Source organism: Meleagris gallopavo, chromosome 12, assembly GCF_905368555.1.
Source record: "Meleagris gallopavo chromosome 12, MGAL_WU_HG_1.1, whole genome shotgun sequence".
NCBI lineage: Eukaryota > Metazoa > Chordata > Aves > Galliformes > Phasianidae > Meleagris > Meleagris gallopavo.
Genome location: NC_139415.1, coordinates 16,969,333 through 16,989,786, shown reverse-complemented (window position 1 = coordinate 16,989,786; position 20,454 = coordinate 16,969,333). Strand labels below are relative to the sequence as shown.

At 47.9% G+C, this 20,454-nt stretch overlaps 2 protein-coding genes across 8 annotated transcripts in view; one reads left to right on the top strand and one right to left on the bottom strand.

Moving 5' to 3' along the window:
• The window catches only part of CHSY1 (chondroitin sulfate synthase 1), a 61,588-nt gene extending 56,467 nt beyond the window's left edge, over positions 1-5,121 (top strand). The window contains exon 3 of the mRNA XM_085233973.1: positions 1,710-5,121. Coding sequence (XP_085090099.1) covers positions 1,710-3,302 — 1,593 coding nt within the window. The 3' untranslated portion in view covers positions 3,303-5,121. The remainder of the gene's footprint in view (positions 1-1,709) is intronic.
• A 2,372-nt stretch (positions 5,122-7,493) lies between these two features.
• The window catches only part of LRRK1 (leucine rich repeat kinase 1), a 68,341-nt gene continuing 55,380 nt past the window's right edge, over positions 7,494-20,454 (bottom strand). For 4 of the 7 annotated variants that reach the window (XM_085233970.1, XM_085233969.1, XM_085233972.1 and 1 more), the window contains 8 exons: positions 20,020-20,297; positions 19,679-19,873; positions 18,855-19,006; positions 17,214-17,331; positions 15,835-15,951; positions 10,264-11,099; positions 9,573-9,674; positions 7,494-8,422 (listed from right to left, as the gene is read on the bottom strand). In XM_085233970.1, the coding sequence (XP_085090096.1) occupies positions 8,245-8,422; positions 9,573-9,674; positions 10,264-11,099; positions 15,835-15,951; positions 17,214-17,331; positions 18,855-19,006; positions 19,679-19,873; positions 20,020-20,297 (1,976 nt within the window). In that variant the 3' untranslated portion in view covers positions 7,494-8,244. Of the gene's footprint in view, positions 8,423-9,572; positions 9,675-10,001; positions 10,076-10,263; positions 11,100-15,834; positions 15,952-17,213; positions 17,332-18,854; positions 19,007-19,678; positions 19,874-20,019; positions 20,298-20,454 lie in introns of those variants that run through there. The other 3 variants (XR_014885898.1, XR_014885896.1, XR_014885897.1) reach the window with 3 other exon arrangements.

Below are 20,454 nucleotides of genomic sequence, written 5' to 3'. Positions count from 1 at the left end.
AAGAGTATTTATCTAATGCCACAATACTTTTCAGAAAGCCTGCACCTATGGTTATATTGTAGTTAAAATGTCAGTGCAATCTCTGGCTGTATCTAGTACTTCTTGTGTTACATACATTGTGGATCAGTGGAGTAAAATACATGTGTGCTTTAGTAATCATGCTTACAGGACTGACCCTGCATGGGTGTGATGGGAGGTCTGCTGGAGCCCTTGCCAGCAGGCAGCAGCTGGGTGTTACTGGTAGAGGAAGCAGTGCAGGCAGCGGTGTGTCCCCCCAGCAGATCGCTCCTGCTGCCCGCACTGAGATGCTGAGCCTCAGGTCAAAGTATGCACACATCTGGTTTGTTTTGCTACTGACAATTGGAGCCAGGTGTGAGCTGATCCCCGAGATTCACTGTCTGTCCACAGTAATGGGAAAAATGCAGCTGAAGGCCTAATAAAACAGGGCTTCTGGGTCGGGGCAGCTGGTGGAGGCATCACTTGTGCTGTCTGTGAAAGGCACTTTTCTGGGCATGTGATTTTCCTTTGAGTGCGCTACATAGTGGTCATCAGATTTGGGTCTTTCTCTCCTTTGTTTTGATGTTGACGTTAGCTCTTAGCTATTGTTATAGGCTTTTTATACATACTTTATTGACTGCATCACCTATGGCAAATCCTGCTATCGATAATGAGGTTGGGTCTCTATTAAACAAAGCTGGTGTGCCTGCTCTTCTGACAGTTCAGTGGCATTTTTGATGCAGACTCAACCCACGATCTCCTAGAACATCCCACGTCTGGGCTGGTGCACAGGGGTGCACTGGGGTTAGAATTTGCTCCGTCTCTTCGTTTTCCTTTGAGCTCATTTCCCACACTGTCATGCTGGCTCGTGTCTGCCTTCCATTGTATCAACTGCAGCCTGAACTGCCTAGAAGCATAAAGCTGTTTGCCTGCTTGGCTCATGTGGTGGCTTTCCGCGAGACTTCTGAATCCAATCTGAGCTCGCTATCTGGTTGTTTTGAAACAGCAATTTCCATTTGAAGGATCCTTTTATTCTGTTGTATGCACGCATCCCGTGCTACATGTCTACAGGAGCTTCTGCCAGCAATCTCAGGCACTTACTGTTTTACACTGACATTCTGAAATGACAGGGGAGCCGTTGCTTTTTCGTCATTTCTGTATGGCAGTGCAGTGCTTCAGTATCACACTTAGCATCTTGACCGGAATGTTCAGCACGCTCCATTTTCATGCCTGTAGTCCGTAGTGCAGCGTGCGGCTTTCATACCTGAGCAGCATTTGGGTGTAATGGAAAAACTGCCATCATACTTACTATATATGGTGTCTTTTTAATTGTTTTTATTATTATTAAAGCCCACGGGAAGCGGGAGCATAGCAAAGAGTTCTGTACTGGATACCTGTGGCTTTTTTCCTGGCGATGCTGTGCTGTTGGGAAAAAATGAGCTCAGGATCCATGTACTGCTCAGCTGTTTGCCTGCTCTCTATAGGATGGGCAGTGGTAATCCCCGATCCACAGTAGATGTTTCTTACATTGTTTTACAACAAATAATCCTCTTAATTTCCCTGACTAGCAGCTGGCATTGCTACAACCTGTGCCTAAAGCCACGAGCAGCTTACTCAGCCTCCTGGCCCTGCGAGCCAGGGGCATTCATCCCCATGGGGCTGATGTTTAAGCACAGCACTGCAGATGCTAACCTGTCCTTCCTCTCTTCCAGATGCAGCAGCTGTTTTATGAAAACTACGAGCAGAACAAAAAAGGCTACATCAGAGACCTGAGGAACAGCAAAATACACAGAGCCATAACGTTGCACCCGAACAAGAACCCCCCCTACCAGTACAGACTGCACAGCTACATGCTGACCCGCAAGATAGCAGAGCTGCGTCACCGGACCGTGCAGCTGCACCGCGAAATTGTCCTGATGAGCAAATACAGCAATACAGAAGTCCACAAAGAGGACCTGCAGCTGGGCATGCCGCCCTCCTTCATGCGGTTCCAGCCCCGGCACCGGGAGGAGATCCTGGAGTGGGAATTCCTTACAGGCAAGTACCTGTACTCTGGTGCTGATGGGCAGCCCCCTCGCAGGGGGATGGACTCGTCCCAGCGGGAAGCGCTGGATGACATCGTGATGCAGGTCATGGAGATGATCAATGCAAACGCTAAGACCAGGGGGAGGATCATTGATTTCAAAGAGATACAGTATGGCTATCGCAGGGTGAACCCCATGTATGGAGCAGAGTATGTGCTTGACTTGTTGCTGCTTTACAAAAAACACAAGGGCAAGAAGATGACCGTCCCCGTCAGGAGGCACGCGTACTTGCAGCAGACCTTCAGCAAGATCCAGTTTATGGAGCATGAAGAGATGGACGCCAAAGAGCTGGCCAGCAAAATCAACCAGGATTCTGGGTCCTTGTCTTTCCTCTCCAACTCGCTGAAGATGTTTGTTCCATTCCAGCTCAGCAGATCCAGGGTAGAGAGGAAGGAACTCAAAGACCAGAAGATCAACATCCTGATTCCTCTCTCTGGACGTTTTGATATGTTTGCAAGGTTCATGGGGAATTTTGAGAAGACGTGCCTCATTCCCAACCAGAACGTCAAACTGGTTGTCCTGCTCTTCAATTCCAACTCCAACCCTGACAAAGCAAAACAAATCGACCTGATGAGAGAGTACCGCTCCAAATACCCCAAGGCTGACATGCAGGTTTTACCAGTGTCCGGGGAGTTTTCGAGGGCACTGGCTCTGGAAGTCGGATCCTCTCAGTTCCAGAACGAGTCTTTACTTTTCTTCTGCGATGTTGACTTAGTGTTTACCACAGAATTCCTCCAGAGGTGTCGAGCCAATACGGTTTTGGGTCAACAAGTATACTTCCCCATCATTTTTAGCCAGTACGATCCAAAGATTGTGTATAGTGGAAAGGTTCCTAGTGACAATCATTTTGCCTTCACCCAGAAAACAGGTTTCTGGAGGAACTATGGCTTTGGTATTACCTGCATTTACAAAGGTGACCTTATTCGAGCAGGGGGCTTTGATGTCTCCATCCAAGGTTGGGGCCTCGAAGACGTTGACCTTTTCAACAAAGTCATTCAAGCCGGCTTAAAAACTTTCCGAAGCCAAGAAATTGGAGTAGTCCATGTGCATCACCCTGTTTTTTGTGACCCTAATCTTGATCCAAAACAATATAAAATGTGCTTGGGGTCCAAAGCTTCCACGTATGGGTCCACACAGCAGCTGGCTGAAATATGGTTTGAAAAAAACGACCCCAGTTTTGGGAAAAGCAGCAATACTAATGGCTCAGTGAGGACAGCCTAATATCCAGCTATGCTGGAAAAGACTTTTTTTTTAATTATCTAATTTATTTTTGGGAAAATGTTTTTTGATAATTCACTTTTAAAAGACCACACAGGATATATTTTAGCAATCATTGTTGTTTTCTTACAAAGCGCTCACTTGGAGAAGGACGAGGCCGTTGGTTTTTCTGTTGTTGTCTTTTTGTTTTTGAACGAAACTGTGATCAGTATTTGCCTTCAGACCAACCAACCAACCCAACCGTTCCGGAGTTACCTGAGCGAGCTGCAGGCACCTGACTTGAAAATTTCCTTAGGAACAAAAGATTGTTTCCTACCTTCCCCGTTGCTGGATTCTGTTGGTTGGGAGCTGAGCGCTCGAGGGACAAAGCGCTGCGTCTGAGTGTTCTGTTGTGACCACCACAGTGCAAAGATTCCAAGTTTTGCTGAGGATAGCTGTGCTTTTTGAAATCAAACCACGTCAGAACAAATGAATGGGTGCAGGAGGTTTCCCAACAGGCCCACGGTTTGGGTTACACGTGCACTTCACTTGTTACGGGTGGGCAGCCTGCACCCTGCAGAGCCCAGGTGGAAATCTTTGTCTTTTATATTCGGTCCGTATCCGGATCTCACGTGTTAAGAATCCGTGGTGGATTCTGTCCATTATCCTCAACCGCTGTCCTGCACGGAGCTGAGACTGAGAGAGAAGGGAACGGAGGGAACGAGAATCTCTTGCAGAGAAGCAGCAGTGCACCAGGAACAAGAAGAGCTCCCTCGTGAGAACTTTGCAAGCACTTCTTTACAAAGCGTGCTGCACCCGATCGCGTTATTTCGTTCGATCAGTTACCTAATGTTAATGGGAACAATTATTACATTCGATTACTAGTTGGCTTTTTTTTTTCGTTTTTATTTTTTTTCCTGTATCTGATAGACCTTTAATTTATTTAATATCCATTGTTTTAGGTTCTTGACTTTTCCTTGAATATCTGTTAGTCATTTTAATATTTTATATATATATATATGTGTGTGTAAATATATATATATATATATTAGGAATGTATTGCATCTTCTCACTGATAAGGTAGTGTACATCGTATTGCAGCAAATGATCTCCAAAGATTACTTTCTAAAATGTTTTTTGGTCTTTTTTTTTTAATGGATTTTTTTTTTCCCCCCTAAATTTCTTTAACGTTTTTTGGAACGATGTCAGAAAAGTGAGGAGTCTTTGTGGTATTTGGAGAGGAATTGCGGATGGGGAAGCTGAGTACAAGGCAAGGACGACCCCTACGAAGGAACACCTAGCAAGGTTAGAGCAAACATACAAAATAAAGTGCCTTAAAGCCAGAAAGGGAACCCTTTACACTGAGACTTACGCAGTGAATGGCCATTGTCATTGAAGCAGATGATGTATCGGGACCCACCTACCTGTAAATATCTTGCTCAGCAGAAACAAAAAATAAAAACCAGCGAACAATATATTTTTCTATTGTATCCTCCAGCACCATTTTGTCTCATTGTTCTCAGTCCCACTTTGCCTACTCTTTGGGAAGTGGAGAATAGCGAAAGAAAGGAGAGAAACCAATGCTAAGGTTGTTGCCATGTTGGAGGGGATCTTATGGAGCAATTGCTATTCTGGTAGAAAAAAATAACCATTGTTTACACGTGTATGGAATATGAACTGCAGTTAGTGTAGAGTCAATGTCTTTTAGATGTTCATCGTTTTTTGGTGACAGTCCCAAGGATGTAGGTACTTGGATGGATTCAATGCATGGAAATTTTTTTTTTTTTTTTTTTTAAAGACTTGCTTCTAAGATGCAATAAAGGTTTTTTTTTTTTATTTGCAATCAGAGCTCCTGCTGTTGTCTACCTCAGTTCGTCCCTGTTCACCAGTGTGGACATGGGGGGGGGATTCTGCAGGGGTCTGGCATGGGGTGAGCCTTGGGCTTAGATTTGGTGTGGGTGGGAGCCACCACTGCTGGGTCTGAGTGCCTTCCCTGATTCTTTTTTGATCCTTTTTCCACTGGTTTTGCTGCTCCTAGAGATCACAGAATCATTCAGGTTTGAAAAGGCCACTAAGATCACCTCATCCAACCATGAATAGATGTCTGCAGGCATGCCTGTACAAGCAAAATGCACACTGTGTTTATTAAAGTTTATGATTATGTCAAGTTTTATTCAGCCAGTAAAAGCAGAATGCGTGTAAGTGGGAAAAGCTCTTGAACAAACAGCCCCCATCTGGTGCTGGGGTTTTGTTTGGTTGCTGCAGTTCAGCTTTGGTTCCCAAATTGGCCAGAGGAGCACTAAAAGTGAAGTTTACACCAGGCTGGAGTCAGCTCTTGAGGCCTCACGTCTTAATTGACCGCATTGTTTGTGGACTCACAGATTCAAAGTAATCATTTAAAAGATAAATTTTCAATTACAGCCATCTATGATAAATTCTAACCTTATAAAAAACATTTTATACTAAAAAAAAAAAAAAAAGTAATTTTGCTGCCAGAGTGAGGGAGGCTGAGCAGGTGGACATCATCAGCTCTCAGGTGCTAACCCAACCTTCCATGGAAACCACTGCTGGAATGCTTTGCTCCTAACTTACCGCATGTGTTTGATGCAGGGAGAGATTTACTAACATCGAGTTGTAAATCAGTGCAGAAGTCACGAGCATTTGCCCATGAGAGCTGTTTGGAAACGTCTCACAGCACTTTGCCATGGGCAGATGGGCCGAGGCCCAGCGAGCCCCCGCCGTGAGGCATGGCTATGAGCAGGGTGAAAAAATAAAATGGAATTAGCTTCAAAAAAAAGCTAGCAGGCTGGCTGCATTTGCCTTCACACTTTAATTCAATAAAACCCTCGGCTTTAATTGCCCTGAATCAGCTCCAGTTTCCAGCAAGCAGGGGTCCCAGTGCAGGGAGCTTCGCCAGGCCCTGCTCTGCTTCTCTGTCTCCTTGGAGAACAAAGACAAAAGGAAAAATCAAAGCCACGCCTCTGTCCTTTGTTGACATTTCAAGAAGGCTCCTACAAAGGGCACAGTTTAAGTAATCTGAGTGATGCCCCGATAAAGCAAACACCCAAGGCAAACAGGAGATAATGGCTGGTAGCTGCCGTGGCCTTGGCTCTGCAGGTGGCATTTGGGGCGTCTCAGCAGCACAACGTGGGTCCCAGGCAGCTCTGCAGGGCTGCACAGGAGGGCAGCAGCCACTGGGTCCCTTCCCCAACCCTATCCCTCATCCGCTTCCTCATCTCCATCCTATTTCCATTCCCTTTTCCATCCTCTTCCCCTTCCCATTTCCATCTCCATTCCATCCCGATTCACTTCTCCATCCCTCATGCCTATCCCCATCACCAGTCCATCATCACTCCCTTCCTGCTACCATCCTCATCTCATCCCCATTCCCTTCCTCATCCCAGTTGAGACACCCCCTAACAGACCCTTTGCTCCATGGACACGGGTGGCAGCATCTTCCAATCCCATTCACTCAGCGATGCTCCATCGTGGTTTCCTTTGGTTCTGTTCTGCAGTGCAGGTGCTGCAGCCCTGTGACCAGCACACAGCCCAGCTGGGTGCTGCTGTCTCCTGTTTTAGGGTCTCCTCTTTAAAAAAAGGCTGAGAAGAGCCCCAGTGCTACCTTTAGCTGAAAATGCACTTTTAAGTCCCAAAACTGCAGAGTCGCCCACGGGAAAGTCAAGTGTCCACACCAAGCTCCAGCAGCAGCCAGACACCAGGGTTATGGGAACAAGACTGCTGGGAAGCAGATTTCAGGCTTTAATCCCACACTCCCAGCCCACTGCCGCCCACTGGGACACGCTCGCTCCCAGGAACATCAGCTCTCCCAGCAGCTCCAGCCCCTCAGCTCCCTTTTTCCAGGCAGCAGCACTTCCAGAGCAGCCACTTTACGATGTGTCTGGGGCAGGCGGCCGTGCTCACGTTCAGTAACAGCAGGACAAAGGCAGCTTTGTGCCCACTGAGGTGATGCTGAGTTTGGGGCTGGAGCTGCGGAGCAAAGGCCAGCCTGGGGTGCAGAACATGAAGCTGTGCCCAGGGTGCTCAGGGCAATGCGGAGCCACTGTGGCTCTTCCAGGTAGTGGTTTTGCAAAGAATACACACAACCAAATGAAACTAGAAGTCACCACCAGGTGCCAGGCATCATAATCATGTGCTGCAAACCCAAACCCCTGCAGCAGATTGCCCACCACAAATGCCTGTGTCATGGTACCAAGGTGGGGAGGAATCTGTTTATTTGAAGATACCCCTCTTTAGAGACAAAGTGTGTTGTAGCAGCCTGCAAAAGGGATGTGAACCAGACCTCGGCCCACGCAGCCCATGCTCACACAAGTTTCTTGGAATAGAAAAACAAAAAATGTCCAAACTGTACACCTTTACACAGGGCACGGAGCCAGGCTCCTTTTACAACGCTGTACATGCTCGGAATTAGGAAGTGCAACTCAGAGCCAATAAAGCATCCTGGGCCACTAATGAAGACAAACTAAAAGCTGCAGCGGCGGAAGCTGAGCAGATACACAGGCAAATGAAGCTTATTGTGCTCCTGCTACTCCAGAGTGTAGTTACCGAGAGAAAGAGGAGCAGAACAAAGGCAGCTTATGGGCTTCCCTGGTCACAGAGCTCTCCCTTCTCTCCCATCAGGAAGTAGCTGTCAGCCCAAGTGGCTTTGCTTTGTATCAGCTCTATTTTACAACTGACTTTGCAGGAGTGCAATTCAATAGCTCGCTCACTCCCTGAGCTGCAGCCACCTCCTGCTCTCAGCTGCAGGGAGAGTGCTGAGCACCCATATCCTGCCCCTGCTGGGCTGTCCCCAAAGCCCTGCTGGGTTCTGCTGCCAAAACCCCATGGAGCTCTTTAGCAGCAAAACAGTGGTTCCCTGGGCACCCCATCCCCTCCCTGTGTGGGGCTGCATGCTCAGGGCAGGATGCTTCCCTCTTCCATCAGCCCTCGTTTTCCAGTGCCACGAGCACTACCTCCTCTTCCTCATGCAAGTTTCAAGCCGTCCCAGCTCTTCGTAGGCCTGGTAGAAAACGTCAAAGTCTCTGGCACTCCAGCCCCTCCAGACAGCCAGGCACCACTCGGTGTTTTCATTCTGAAAGCAGCACACAACCGTATCCTTTGCTACCAGAGCAGCATCCACCAGCGTCCTGGGGAAGGAAGAGCAGAAAATGGCATCAGGACGGATTGCAGCCCCACTAAGCAGCGAGGCCCACTAATCCCAGAGGCACTGATTCACAGGCTGTCCTTTCCAGCTGGTGAATCTCCTTTTATAAGCTGCAAATCCTTGAGAAGCGAGAGCGTAGCAAAGGGAGGAACGAGAAACCACACTGCGGCAAAAGCAAGCAGTTCAGTGACACGGGAAAAGATTCCGTAAGGGATTCAAGTGCCCAAACCTGAAGCTACATGCATAAGCCTGCCATGACATTCTGAAGTTGCTGATAATCTCCTGATTTGCTCAATCCCTGCTGCCATCCAGGCATTTCCAGAGCAGCCTCCAGCCCAAGTGGGCTTGGATGGGGTGGGTGACATAGGACAGCAGTGCTGTGAGGTGAGTCTGTGGCAGCCCCAGCCCAGCCCCAATGGCTGTGGCTCTGCACCTAATTTCCCCCCAATTCTTTTTAACAGTTGGGTAAAATAAAGTCAAGCCTACAGTCAAGAATGCCTGACTCTCAACTACCTGATAAAAATGCTCTGTGAACAAGGCGAGGGAACGGCAGGAGCACTTTGATCTCATGCTGTGTTTGCCCAGTGGTAATAAATGGTCATTTATAATCCTTAGCGGTGCTTAACCTCCATTTGTTTGGACATAAATAGTACAATCCCAGACTGGTATTTAAGTGATCAGCAGGAGCACCCCCATCTCTCCAGCAGCTATTTATTTATCCGGACTCTCGTTTGCTGGATGAAACCTTTTACATTAAGGTATAGAACTGCTCTCCCCTGTGCTCTCGGAGCCGTCCCCCGGCCCGTCACTGCCGACAGCACAAAGGTGCTCATTTAGAGCCAGAACTTCAACCTGATCCACATGAATGAAGCCACAGACAAGCGCTGCGCTCTGCATAAATACACTGCTTGTTCCTAACACAGGGCCGGAGCCTGCCAAGCTCCAGCCATCTCCTGCCAGGTGCCGATGCCCTCTGAGTACCTGGAGGATCAGACCGACACTGGACTCTACCCATCACGTTACTGGGCACCGGGTGACTTTTGGAGACCAGGCTGTGGTCACAGCATCTCACCCTCACTTCTGCAACCCCATCCCCTTGTACCCCTGGGAGCCAGTGCCCAACTCAGCCTCACCCATAGGGAGCCAGCTCCCCGGCCTTCAGCACGGCGATCACTCGGCCCCGCTGCATGCCCGATTCCTTCTCCAGTCCAATCACGATGATATCCCCTCCTCTCCTGCAAAAGAAAGGAGGGAGACTGCACACACACACCGCAATGGGGACTGCTGGCAGCTGAGCAAATCCTGTATTGGATACCCATCCTCTCTGCTGCAATCCCTCCTATGGAGGCATGGATTTCTGCAGGGAAGGGGCACTGCCGCATCACCAAGAAGTGACTGAATCTGCTGCAGTAAGAACCCCTACAGCTGGCAAATCACATTTCTAGCGGTTTTGAGCAACTCAACAGGAGGCAGCGGGATGTGCCAGCACCGCATCCGAGCAAGGAAGCTGCCTGCTGTTCTTTGTTTCCTCAGTAGCCAGGGAAACTGGGTGTTGAGCTCACCATCCGCTATTCCATTCTGCTGAAATCAATCTCACGAGGCCTCAGATGCAGCCATTCTGCCCATCACCAGATATCTTTAAAAACGAGTGGAGAAATGGATGTGCTATTGTATTGTAAATTAAACACGATTTCTTAGTGATGATTTTCTGGACAGCTGAATCAAAGTAGGCATGCAAAGTCCCTGAATTACCTGCAGCTAATCTCTCACTACTCAGCCCAGAAGGGATTTGGCTCAAGCCGTCCTGGGAAGCAACCCGCTTACCTGGGGATCCATATGAGGTCTTTCACAGGCAGAATCTTGATGGCTTGGAGATGCTGCGAGTTGTCACCCATAGGCACAGCATCGTGATCCAGAGAAGGCTTCAGTTCATGAAATTTGCCCGACTCCTCGAAATCTGTGGAGAGTGGAGCACTGGAAGAGCTGGTGGGTGAGCTGGGCAGGCTGGAGGGGCAGCGGGTTAACCTGTTGGGAGGTGAGGAGGAGTAGGAGGACACGGAGCAATAATCCGTGAGCGAGTCCTGGTGGTTGAGGATCTGGGTGCCAACCTCGGGGCTGTAGATGATGCTCATGTCCACCAGTGAGTTCTCCTCCAGTGCTCTGGGGTTGATAGGAGCAGTAGCAGGGATGGCTGTGGCAGGCTGCTGGATGGCAAACATGTCTCTGAGAGGGCTGCAGTCCCCGCAGAAGTAGCGTGCACAGAGCTGGTAGGTGGCGGCGTGGTACATCACCAAGAAGTTACTCTTCTCGTCCAGGCACCACACCACCTCCTCCCCATGGCACTCCGAGTTGCAGGCAATGGATGAGATGGCAGAGGGCGGGCTGAAGGGCTCCAGCCTCCTGCTGATCTCCATCACGGCGCAGTCGATGACGAGGACGCCGGGGCCGTTGCTGTACCACACCTCCGTGCCGCTGTTGGTGATCTCCATGGCCCTCACCGGGTACGGGTTCTGCCGCGGGTCATCATCGGGAATGTTGAATTTGGACCTGTTGGCTGTGTGGGAGCACAGGTAGGAGCAGCTGTCTGCTGGGATGCCCTGGGCCACTGAGAACACTGCTACGAGTCCATCCGAGAGACCGGCCAGCACCACGTACGAGTTCTGCAAGAAAGAGTTGGCAGATTCTTTCCAGATTCTTTACTTCTCCCCCGACAAAAGCTTTCAGTGCCCAAGGTGCTGACTGCCCATCACAATCCTATAAGTGTGCCAGTAACTTACCCCAGATCACTCAGCGATAACAGCAACATAAAAAGAAGCCGTTATACAGAAGCTGCTGCAGAGCCATACTCCTCTCACCCAGTATTACCTCTCTCTTTATTGGCAAGGGAGGATAGACAGGCCTGGCAGCCTGCCCCCAAGGTTAACAAATTCAAGCTGGAACACGTTCAGAGGCAGCCATCGTGATCCTAGGAATCCAGCTGTAGAAACCCGGCTCATATCCAGAAAGGAGTAAAGCACAGTGAAGCTATTGCTATCAGTCAAGGAGAGGAATGGAAGCAATGCAGGCGGAAATGGGAAGAGGGAGATGGGTCCTTCAGCCAACACCAGTGCACAGTGATCACACCGCGCTCAACCGCTGCGCTCTTCCCAGGGATGTGCCCTGGGTGTGGGATCATAGGCAGTGTTCCCAGTGCCAGGCACAAAATCACTGCCAGGTGCCCGAGCACACCGCAGGTAGATCACATCCTGCCCTGGGATGTGCTGGCTGCAGTGGGGACTGCCACGTCCCTGTATGGGAGCTGGCAAGAAGGCCACGGCTCAGTGCATCCCCAGCACCTCCCACTCACTCAGGCGGTGCAGAGGGCTGTGAAACAGGCTGGGAAATGGGACTCTCGGGAATTAACTCCCCGTGACTTCAGGGCTGTACCAGAAACTCCCCATCTGTGCAGCAGATAAAACAATACCTACCTCAAAGGCCTTTATTTCCTCCCTGTGGAGCAATAAATTAAAAAAAAAAAAAAAAAAAAGAAAAAGAAAAAAAAAAAGACCCTTTGCCCAGGGCTTACTCACTGCTGTTACAAACCAAAAGCAAATGGAACCAAAGAACACAGCGGACCTGGCATCACCCCTGGCTGCTCTGAAGCCAATGGAAACCTTCAGGGCTTGAGGCTGTGCCAGCTTCATAAGATGGTTCTCGGTCCACAGAGGCCAAAATCAGTACCTTGAGCTGCTCTCAAATACCAAGGGGCAGATAGCATGGGGTTATTAGTTTAATGGATAGCACTGTTTGCAAGGTTCATTAAGTGTCTTGGATTAAACCATTCTATCTGCATACACAGTATGAGTTAAGCCATCAGCATACTGCACTCATATGACTAATCCAAATCACAGCAGAATTTTACAGTAATGGGAAAAACTAGGGAAGCAAGTGGAAAGTTGTGAAATGGGACTTGGACTCCAACTCAGCCCGGTCCCAATCCTCTAACCACTAATTAAAAGAAACCCAAGTGGCCTGCAGTGCTCGGTGCCACGTCCCCACTGCCAAGTGGATCTGGTGCAAAGGTTCTTAGACATGGACCTGCCAGGGGGTTGTATCAAGAGGTTGGAACATGGCTTGATGCTTTGCACAAGCTGGGTTTCAGATTTTTTTTTTTGCCTTTGGAAAAGAGTTCAATTATTTAAAACAGCAAAGCAAAGCAGAACAGCCCACATCTCTCTGGTGAAAACGGTCCAATGTTTTCAGACCAAAGGACTCAGCATAGCAAGTATTTCTTACTAAAAATGGAACACCTGAAATCAAACGGTCACATTTCATTGCTTCGATGGCCTTCGGAAAATTATTGCCCAGTTTCATTATCAGGCACATTTTAAGAGGGTGAGGAGCTCTCCAGTGCTGTGGCTGCACTGCTTGGCACTGCTTGAATGTAATGTGGGTGCGCCAACCTGAGCTGCTGCTAGCATGGCACACAGCACTATTATAGCCTGCTCCGGGATTCTGTCTCGCTTGCTTTGTAAATGTTGGATTATCCAAGCACAGCCCTCAAAATAAATAAATAAATAAATACATAAATACATAAATAAATAAATAATACACACACACACACACACACAAACACACGTGTGTGTGTATATATATACACATATACACACATATATATCACCATTTTCCATTTTCTTGATGAGTGTCAGCCACTGCAGAGCAATCAAGATTTCTTCTGGAGATCTGGTGGGGGGCAACCAGCCCATGGCAGGGGGTGGGACTGGGAGAACAACACTACAGAGCTGCATCATTTATACCACCTCAGTTTTAAGGATTTCGCAAGATTTTAGCCTGGCTGGCCTACAATGGAAGCAAACCTGACAGGTACTTTGGGGCACTCATTGCTCACAGTCTTTGCTATCAGGATTTGCTTCATTCCAGCCACCGCCGTTATCACTTCGCTTGGGAAAGGAGGAGTAAGAACTCAGACCCTGGGAAATGCCCCCTACCTGCCATCTCTGGCCTAACAGAGACCACGAGAGGGGCACTGCCAGCACTGCCCAGGTGCTACCAGACAGTATGGGATGCTGGTGGGGCAGGGCAGCGTGGCAAAGCCCTCAGACCCAGGCTATTGCAACAGCGACCAGAGACAGGCAGTGTGGCAGGCTCCAGAAACCTTAAGTAACTTTCTCAGAATTCATTTTCAACATTCGAGCTCAGCAAAGAGCCAACAAAAACACGCAGCAACAAAACTGCATTTGAAACGCGCGTCCTGCCAGCAGCCCTGCTGTGCCAGTGAGGAAGGCCTTGGAGCGGGGCTGCAATGGACAGCACAGAGGGTGAGCTGGCTCCAGACATCCTGTCCTTGTGGCTTAGGACAGGAGCAGCTGAGACAGCCACAAGGAGCAGGTTAAAAACCAAAAATGGCCTCGGTCACCTCCTCCCTCCTTCCCACAGGGTCTGGCGCTGCTGGCACTGAGTGCTGCAGCCTTTAAATGCAGCTTTTGTTTTCATGAGTTCCAGGTTGCTGCAGGAGGCCGGAGGCTTGCACCCATACACATCTCTCTCCCCCAGAAACCACACAACAAAAAAGCTCAAACTGTACAAGACTTTTCCTTGGCGGGTGAGATTTGGATTCTGGGCCCCTCTCCGCTGCCTTTAAGTTTCCATGATGCTTCCTTTGGATGAGAAACCAAGTTTTGGAAGCTGTTTCTTTTGGATCAGCCTTCCCAAGGCAGTCATAAAGAATTCCCCTTCCCAGCAACATCCCTCAGCAGCTCTCTGACTGCGAGTTACCTCACATCTCATCAGCTGAAGGCTTTCTTCCCAGAGAAACGCGAGCAATTCTTTCCTCCACCAGGCAATAATTACTGTGTGATAACTCTGATACAACTCGTTGTGCTGTACAGTGAGTTTGACAAGTGTAAGCTTTCCATTTTGCTTTATGGGAAGGATTGGCTGCTTCAAAAAATGGTTTAGTTTCTTGCCAGCCTGGTCTGCACATCCCCACGGCTGCTGCTCTGGCTGTTCCACTGCCAAATTCATTCATAGAAAGGAGAGAGGAAAAAGTAAGTGCAATAAAGCAAGGAGTGCAGCAAAGGGATGTGGATTTCTGGAAGGTTGGGTAGGGCCGGGGGAGGAAGGGAGGTGTCTAGACTCAATATTACTATTGTAGAGCCTGGCATTATTTATGACATTTTCTAGGCAAGCCACAAACTGAAAATAGAAACCAGGAGACCTAAAGCCACTCGTAACCCCTAAGGAATGGCTTTGCAAGCTGTGTGACAGTGGAAAAGCTGAAAAGCGAAAGGGTCGTTCGACTATCCTGGACAAAACCTCAAGCAGCACGAAAAAGAAATTTACCCTACACGTCAGAAATGAAACTGCACAGTGGAGAAACACTGCAGACGTGGGAGCCAAAGAAAGCCGACAGACGCAGCCTCCCGACGGGTGAAACTCGTCCCTTTGCCAACTTCAGCTCTGTGCCCTCCTTCAGTCCTCCTCACACCATGTTTGGAAGTCAAGTGGTACACCTTACACTAACCATCTGCCCTGGACGCAGACAGCAGTCTGAGCAGACCAGCCAGAAATGGACAATAATGTGAATGAACACGTGGGATTAAACAGCTCCGCGGCCGCCGTGAGAACTGCTCCATGTCGAGCCTTTAGCCTTAGACAGCCCACTAGCATCTGCAAAAACTTCATGGTCACCCTTAACGTTGGAGTATAATTATGTGTTTTCACTCGAGGTGCTGTAGGCAAACCGGAGGTAATTTAGCCCCAGAGCAGTTTCTATACATCCCCCAGACTTGCCCGCAATAGGCAGTAATGTCAGATTCCTCTTGCCAATAATTTGATGGTAGCAGTTTCAGAACCAGCTAGATAGCATACAACTTTTTATTAGTCATAGGTGGCAGCTCGCAGACTGTATTTCTGATCTAAGCGTTCTCATCCAAAACCAAAAAGGAGTTTGTGTGCACAGTATTACCTACACAACAGCATGCACACGTGCCAGCAAAAGAGTGAGAGCAGGAGCCAGGGTATACCCAAGGCCTGCGTTAACAGTTAACAAATCTCTATACTAATTACTCATTCACATCCCCTCGACTTTGCTTGATCAGCCTAAACCTTGTCATGCAGTGATGTGGAAACACAGCTGGAAAACTTCCTTGTGGGGGAATTTGATCTGTTTGGACTATTATCCCAGCAGAGTTCGTAGCGCCAGCTCCGGACCCCTGACATGGGTTCATGCCCACACCTCTGCCCCTTGCTCTGCTGGTAGAGGCACCAAGAGCCAAAGCCTTCTTCTTGTACCACCAAACACTGCAAACTACTTCGATGCTGGCTGGGTGACAAGTGGCACAAGCCTTGGCAGCCACACGCTCTTCCCAAGCTGGATCTATAATTCCCCCATACCTTTTTGACAACAGGAATCACCAGGAAGCAGCTGACAGCAGCAGGAGAGTCCAAACCCTTCTGTGGGGCTTTCAGAGGACACATACCCTGCAGCCTGTACACTGAAATCTTCTGATCCTATGGAAGAACACATCAAATTCAATTAATTTCCATTGCTTCTCATAATTTTTATACTTTGATAGCTGAATGAGATGCAATTGCTTTGCAAACAGTTTTTATTTGTATTCTTCATATGCAAAGCCTGAATTTCCCTTTGTTTTCTCTGGAGACCATCAGCCTATGGGTAGGACCCGGGGGTTGCCTTCCCCAGAATGAGCTGTGACCCAAACCCAACCAAACTCAGCACTACAGCTGTTACAGCAGCATATCTAAACCAGCACTGGCAGTCCTGACTCTGAACAAACCCTGAATTTGTCAGGACAACTGAGACATGTTTTGTGCTCTTTTGCATTCACTTGTCAGTTCAGACTAATACTGGAGTTACACCTGCTCTACACCTCTACCTAATACAAAGCACTTGATCTGGAGAATATCAGCACATTTAATGTTGATCAAAAAGGTGAAAATAAAATGCTTTAAGATCTCTGCATTATACTTTTTCTATACTTCTCATTAAGGGATAAAAAAAAAAAAAAAAAAAAAAGGAATATTTAAATTCTGCCTGGATAGAAAAGTCAAATATCTTATTTACCAACATGGGAGAAAGCTATACACCTTCACTCCATTCCAGCTTCCATACTCCAGCCATGTGAATTCAGCAACACAGATTACTTATTCTGTACACATGGCCTCCTCCCCCCCACCCCGAAACTGAACTTCAGGAACATTCCCATTTGTTTCATCTATTTTTTGTTTGCTTTGTGTCAGATGGTTGTGCAGAACAGGCTGACACTTAACACAACCCTTTCTGCTGGGCGGATGCAGGCTCAGAGATAAGCCAGCCATGCTCTCTCACTCTTATCTTTTCAGCCACGGTTTTCCATGGTGAATGCTGCACTTGGGTGCCCATTTCCCACCAGATTCCAAATCCCTCCGCCCTGTTTTACAACCCCACCTATGACGCATGGTTTCTTTCACTGCTCCCCTTTATCACTCAGAGATAAGGACATTTCCCAGATGGAAACACTGGGTGCAGATATGCCCCAACCAGGACAGTTTTCACCTCGGGCAGCCAAGCTTCCCATGACTGCTCTGAACACCAGGAGACACAACCATCCTCTACGTGTCAGCCAAACAGCGTGCAGCACCAACACCCCATGAGGCAGCAGGTGTCAAGTCATGCTGCTCAGGGCTGCTGTCTTAGTTCTACTGACTGAAGAGGCTGTGGGTTTGCATCCCTTGCGAGGAAGAACACTTCAGCAGGCTGCTGATGGCCTTACCTCCGTGGCAGCCCAGAGGGCATTCTGAAATTTCAGTTGGCAGCACAGCTTCATTCCGGGGCAGCTCATCCTCTCCACTTCTATGACTCCTTTTTCTGGATTCACCACAGTGTAGTTTCTGAAAAGAGCAAACAGCTGGCTGCAGCCAGCCTCCAACCTGCATAGGGCACTTCTGGCCAAGCTACTGCGTGATGCAGATGTGCTGCAGGGCTCTCCAAAGGGTTCTCATAAAGGAAAAGACACAAAGACATGCCCCAGCTCTTCCTCGGGGTGGATGTGTGATTGCTTCTGTGAAGATTTCAGCCCAGCTATCCGACTTTATACTGAAATGGATGAGGAGCATTTCCATTGCCAGTTACTACAACTCAGCTGTGAGATGAGCAGCTCCAGCTGAAGAGCAGTAATTAATAGCTGGAAGCTCTCAGCCTTCCTCACCCATTAAGATTCTCAAGAGAATATATGCTCTTTTCCCAAGCTCACTGCCTCAGTATTATCTTGTTTCATTACTAATTCTGGTACATAAACAGCAGATGACGATTCCTCCACATAAGAGCAAAGATCTGTAACCTGATAAATTCTTTTATAAATATGACATATAAATATTTTTGCAACTACAAGGATTTTGTTTGTTTTGGGTTTGGGGGAGTTTATTGGCTTTGGGTGTTTGAACAACAACTGGATATTCACAATCGCATCTGCGAGCCCAGATGTTGGACCAACTGCAGCACAGGCAATCACACATCCCGAAATCTGTCATATAGAAGCAATTTGTTATTCAGCAGTCTCCAGCAATTGCATTGTCCGGTCAGGAAGCAGATTCCCCGAGATATATTGCTGTGAATACTTGGACAACATCCACATATTCAAAATACATCTGTGGGTCTCATGTGTTTCAGCAGGAATAGCTCTACTGCCTGCTCTGAACGGCTGGCCAGGCACCACAAATAGCAAAGCAAACAGCTCAGGAACAAATCACGTACCTTTCCCATTAGGTTAATGCCTACGAATAATTAATACAAAATTCAGATCCATTTGTGAATGTTTCCAAATAAAATGAGGGCTATAAAAATCAGTAACATCCATAAAAATAAACCTAACTAGCCACAGGTCATAGGTGGCTGAGCAAAACACCATCATCTCAGTCACAATTTAATAACACTTACAGCACATGCCTAGCCAATGGCACACATTTTACTGGAAGCGTACACTTGGATGCACACACAGCTTCGGGCATGTGGCTAACTCCTGATGATTTCAATAGGATTTAAGCATGTGCTTAATTGCTTTGCAGAACAGAGATGGAACTGCAGTCTCAATTAGGAAAGGTTTAGCGTTAAATGGCCTCATTAGGAAAGGCAGAACACGTCTGTTCTCATGTGCAAATGCTCCATCCTGTGTGTATGAATCATTACACTGCCCTAATCTTCTCCTCATATTAACTGAAGCAGAGTTAAGCTCATTAAATATCCTTTATAAAGCAACCACTGTTCCCAATTAAAAGAGTTTGGGAAAACAGCGTTCAGTGTATCTTTGGCATTCACTCAAATTCACTTTCACCTTCTTTACCTCCCCTCAGAGGGTAAGTGAAGACACTGAAGGATTTTTACTTTAAAAAGAAATGAGTAATAGGAGCCATCTAACCTGGTGTCTTCCTTCCCATCCCAGAAAACCACAGTGTATTCCTGTCCTTGGGAGCAGAAGAAAGAAGACTGCTTCCCACAGGGCAGCAGGTACATGAATGTTGCAAAGGTGGGATCTTTCATCTGTCCTACCACAGAAGTGGCCAGCGGACGCTGCGGGGAAAGGAAAAGAGAACGACACACATCACAAAGGCAGCTGGAGGTCCAGATGGAAGAACAGAATCACAACCATTGCTATTAAAGCTACAGAGCCCAGGACTTCTTTAATAAAATCTCCGACAATGTACCCATATCTGCACCAACTTCTCCTTACAAATCCCACCTCAGTGGTTCTTAGCATTCCTCTGTATCCCAGAATTTATTCACATGTAAGATGCAAGAATTCTGGGACCTGACCCAACCTCTGCCTGTTTGTGAGTCAAGGCAACCTTTATTTGATGGCTCCAAACCATCAACTTAATTAATGAGAAATGTAATACACCAATATCCTTTTTTTTTCATACTTAAAATCCTTTTCCTATCCCCTCATGTTGCCCTTTATAATTGGAGGGGTTTTGAAGTCTTTGTAGTTACATTCACAGCATGATGCTGTAGCTGCTTCTAGAAATTATGGGTAACGTCTTGCCCAAGCAAAATCAATAGTCTAACTGCCATTGACATCAAGGGACCTGCATGTCACCCCAGACATCTCAGGCCACCAATGTGCCATTGTTTCATTCATAAAACTCTAATTTAAGCTAGTAGAAGCTCTGGGCCAAATCAGCAGGAGGGGGAAACAGGCAACTGAGCTGCAGAGCTGTATCAAGAGGAAGGGGTGTCTGGTACCTTTTCTGGCTTAGTGTCCCAGCACTCCATCATGAGTGCCTGCATCCTATACAGCTGCACCTCCTCTGGCTGACCAAGAACAGGACGGATCCCTTTTGACAGCTTCTTTGCTATCTGCAGTTGGTGCTGTCCTAGCACAGGCCGCTGACCGGACAGCAACTCATACAGCACCATTCCATAGGAGAACATGTCAACCTAGAACCAGCAACAGAGCAAACCTCCCATGGTAAAGGCAGCATGAAAGAACACAGCGGGAAAGACAGCGCTGCACAACAACACAGCAGTTAGGAGGGAATTCAGCATGAAGCCACCACCACCACCCGTGGACAGGCCACAGTTACCTTCTCATCATAGACTATGCGAGGCCTGATCTCGGGGGCTTGATAGCCTGGTGTGCCTTCCACCCCGAGTGCTCCTTCATGGAACGACTGCCGAGAGATCCCATAGTCAGACAGCTTGATATTGATGTGCTCCTTGACATCCAAGGACCACACCAAGATATTGTCTGACTTCAGATCACAGAAGATGATGTTCTTCTTATGCAGGTATGCAAGGCCAGTGACAATCTGATATGCTATTTTGTGTGTCAGCATGTGTCCCAGCGGCACAAAGGAAGATCCTGCCACAAAGGAACAGTCTGCCTTCAGGTCTTGTAAACATAAACGCTTTTTCCCCTTTCTTCTCTTTCAAACTCCAAAGCAATAGCTAAGAGTGCTTCAAAACATCACCCAACGCCAACATTCAAAGTGTTGCCATTCATGTTGCTATACAAATCT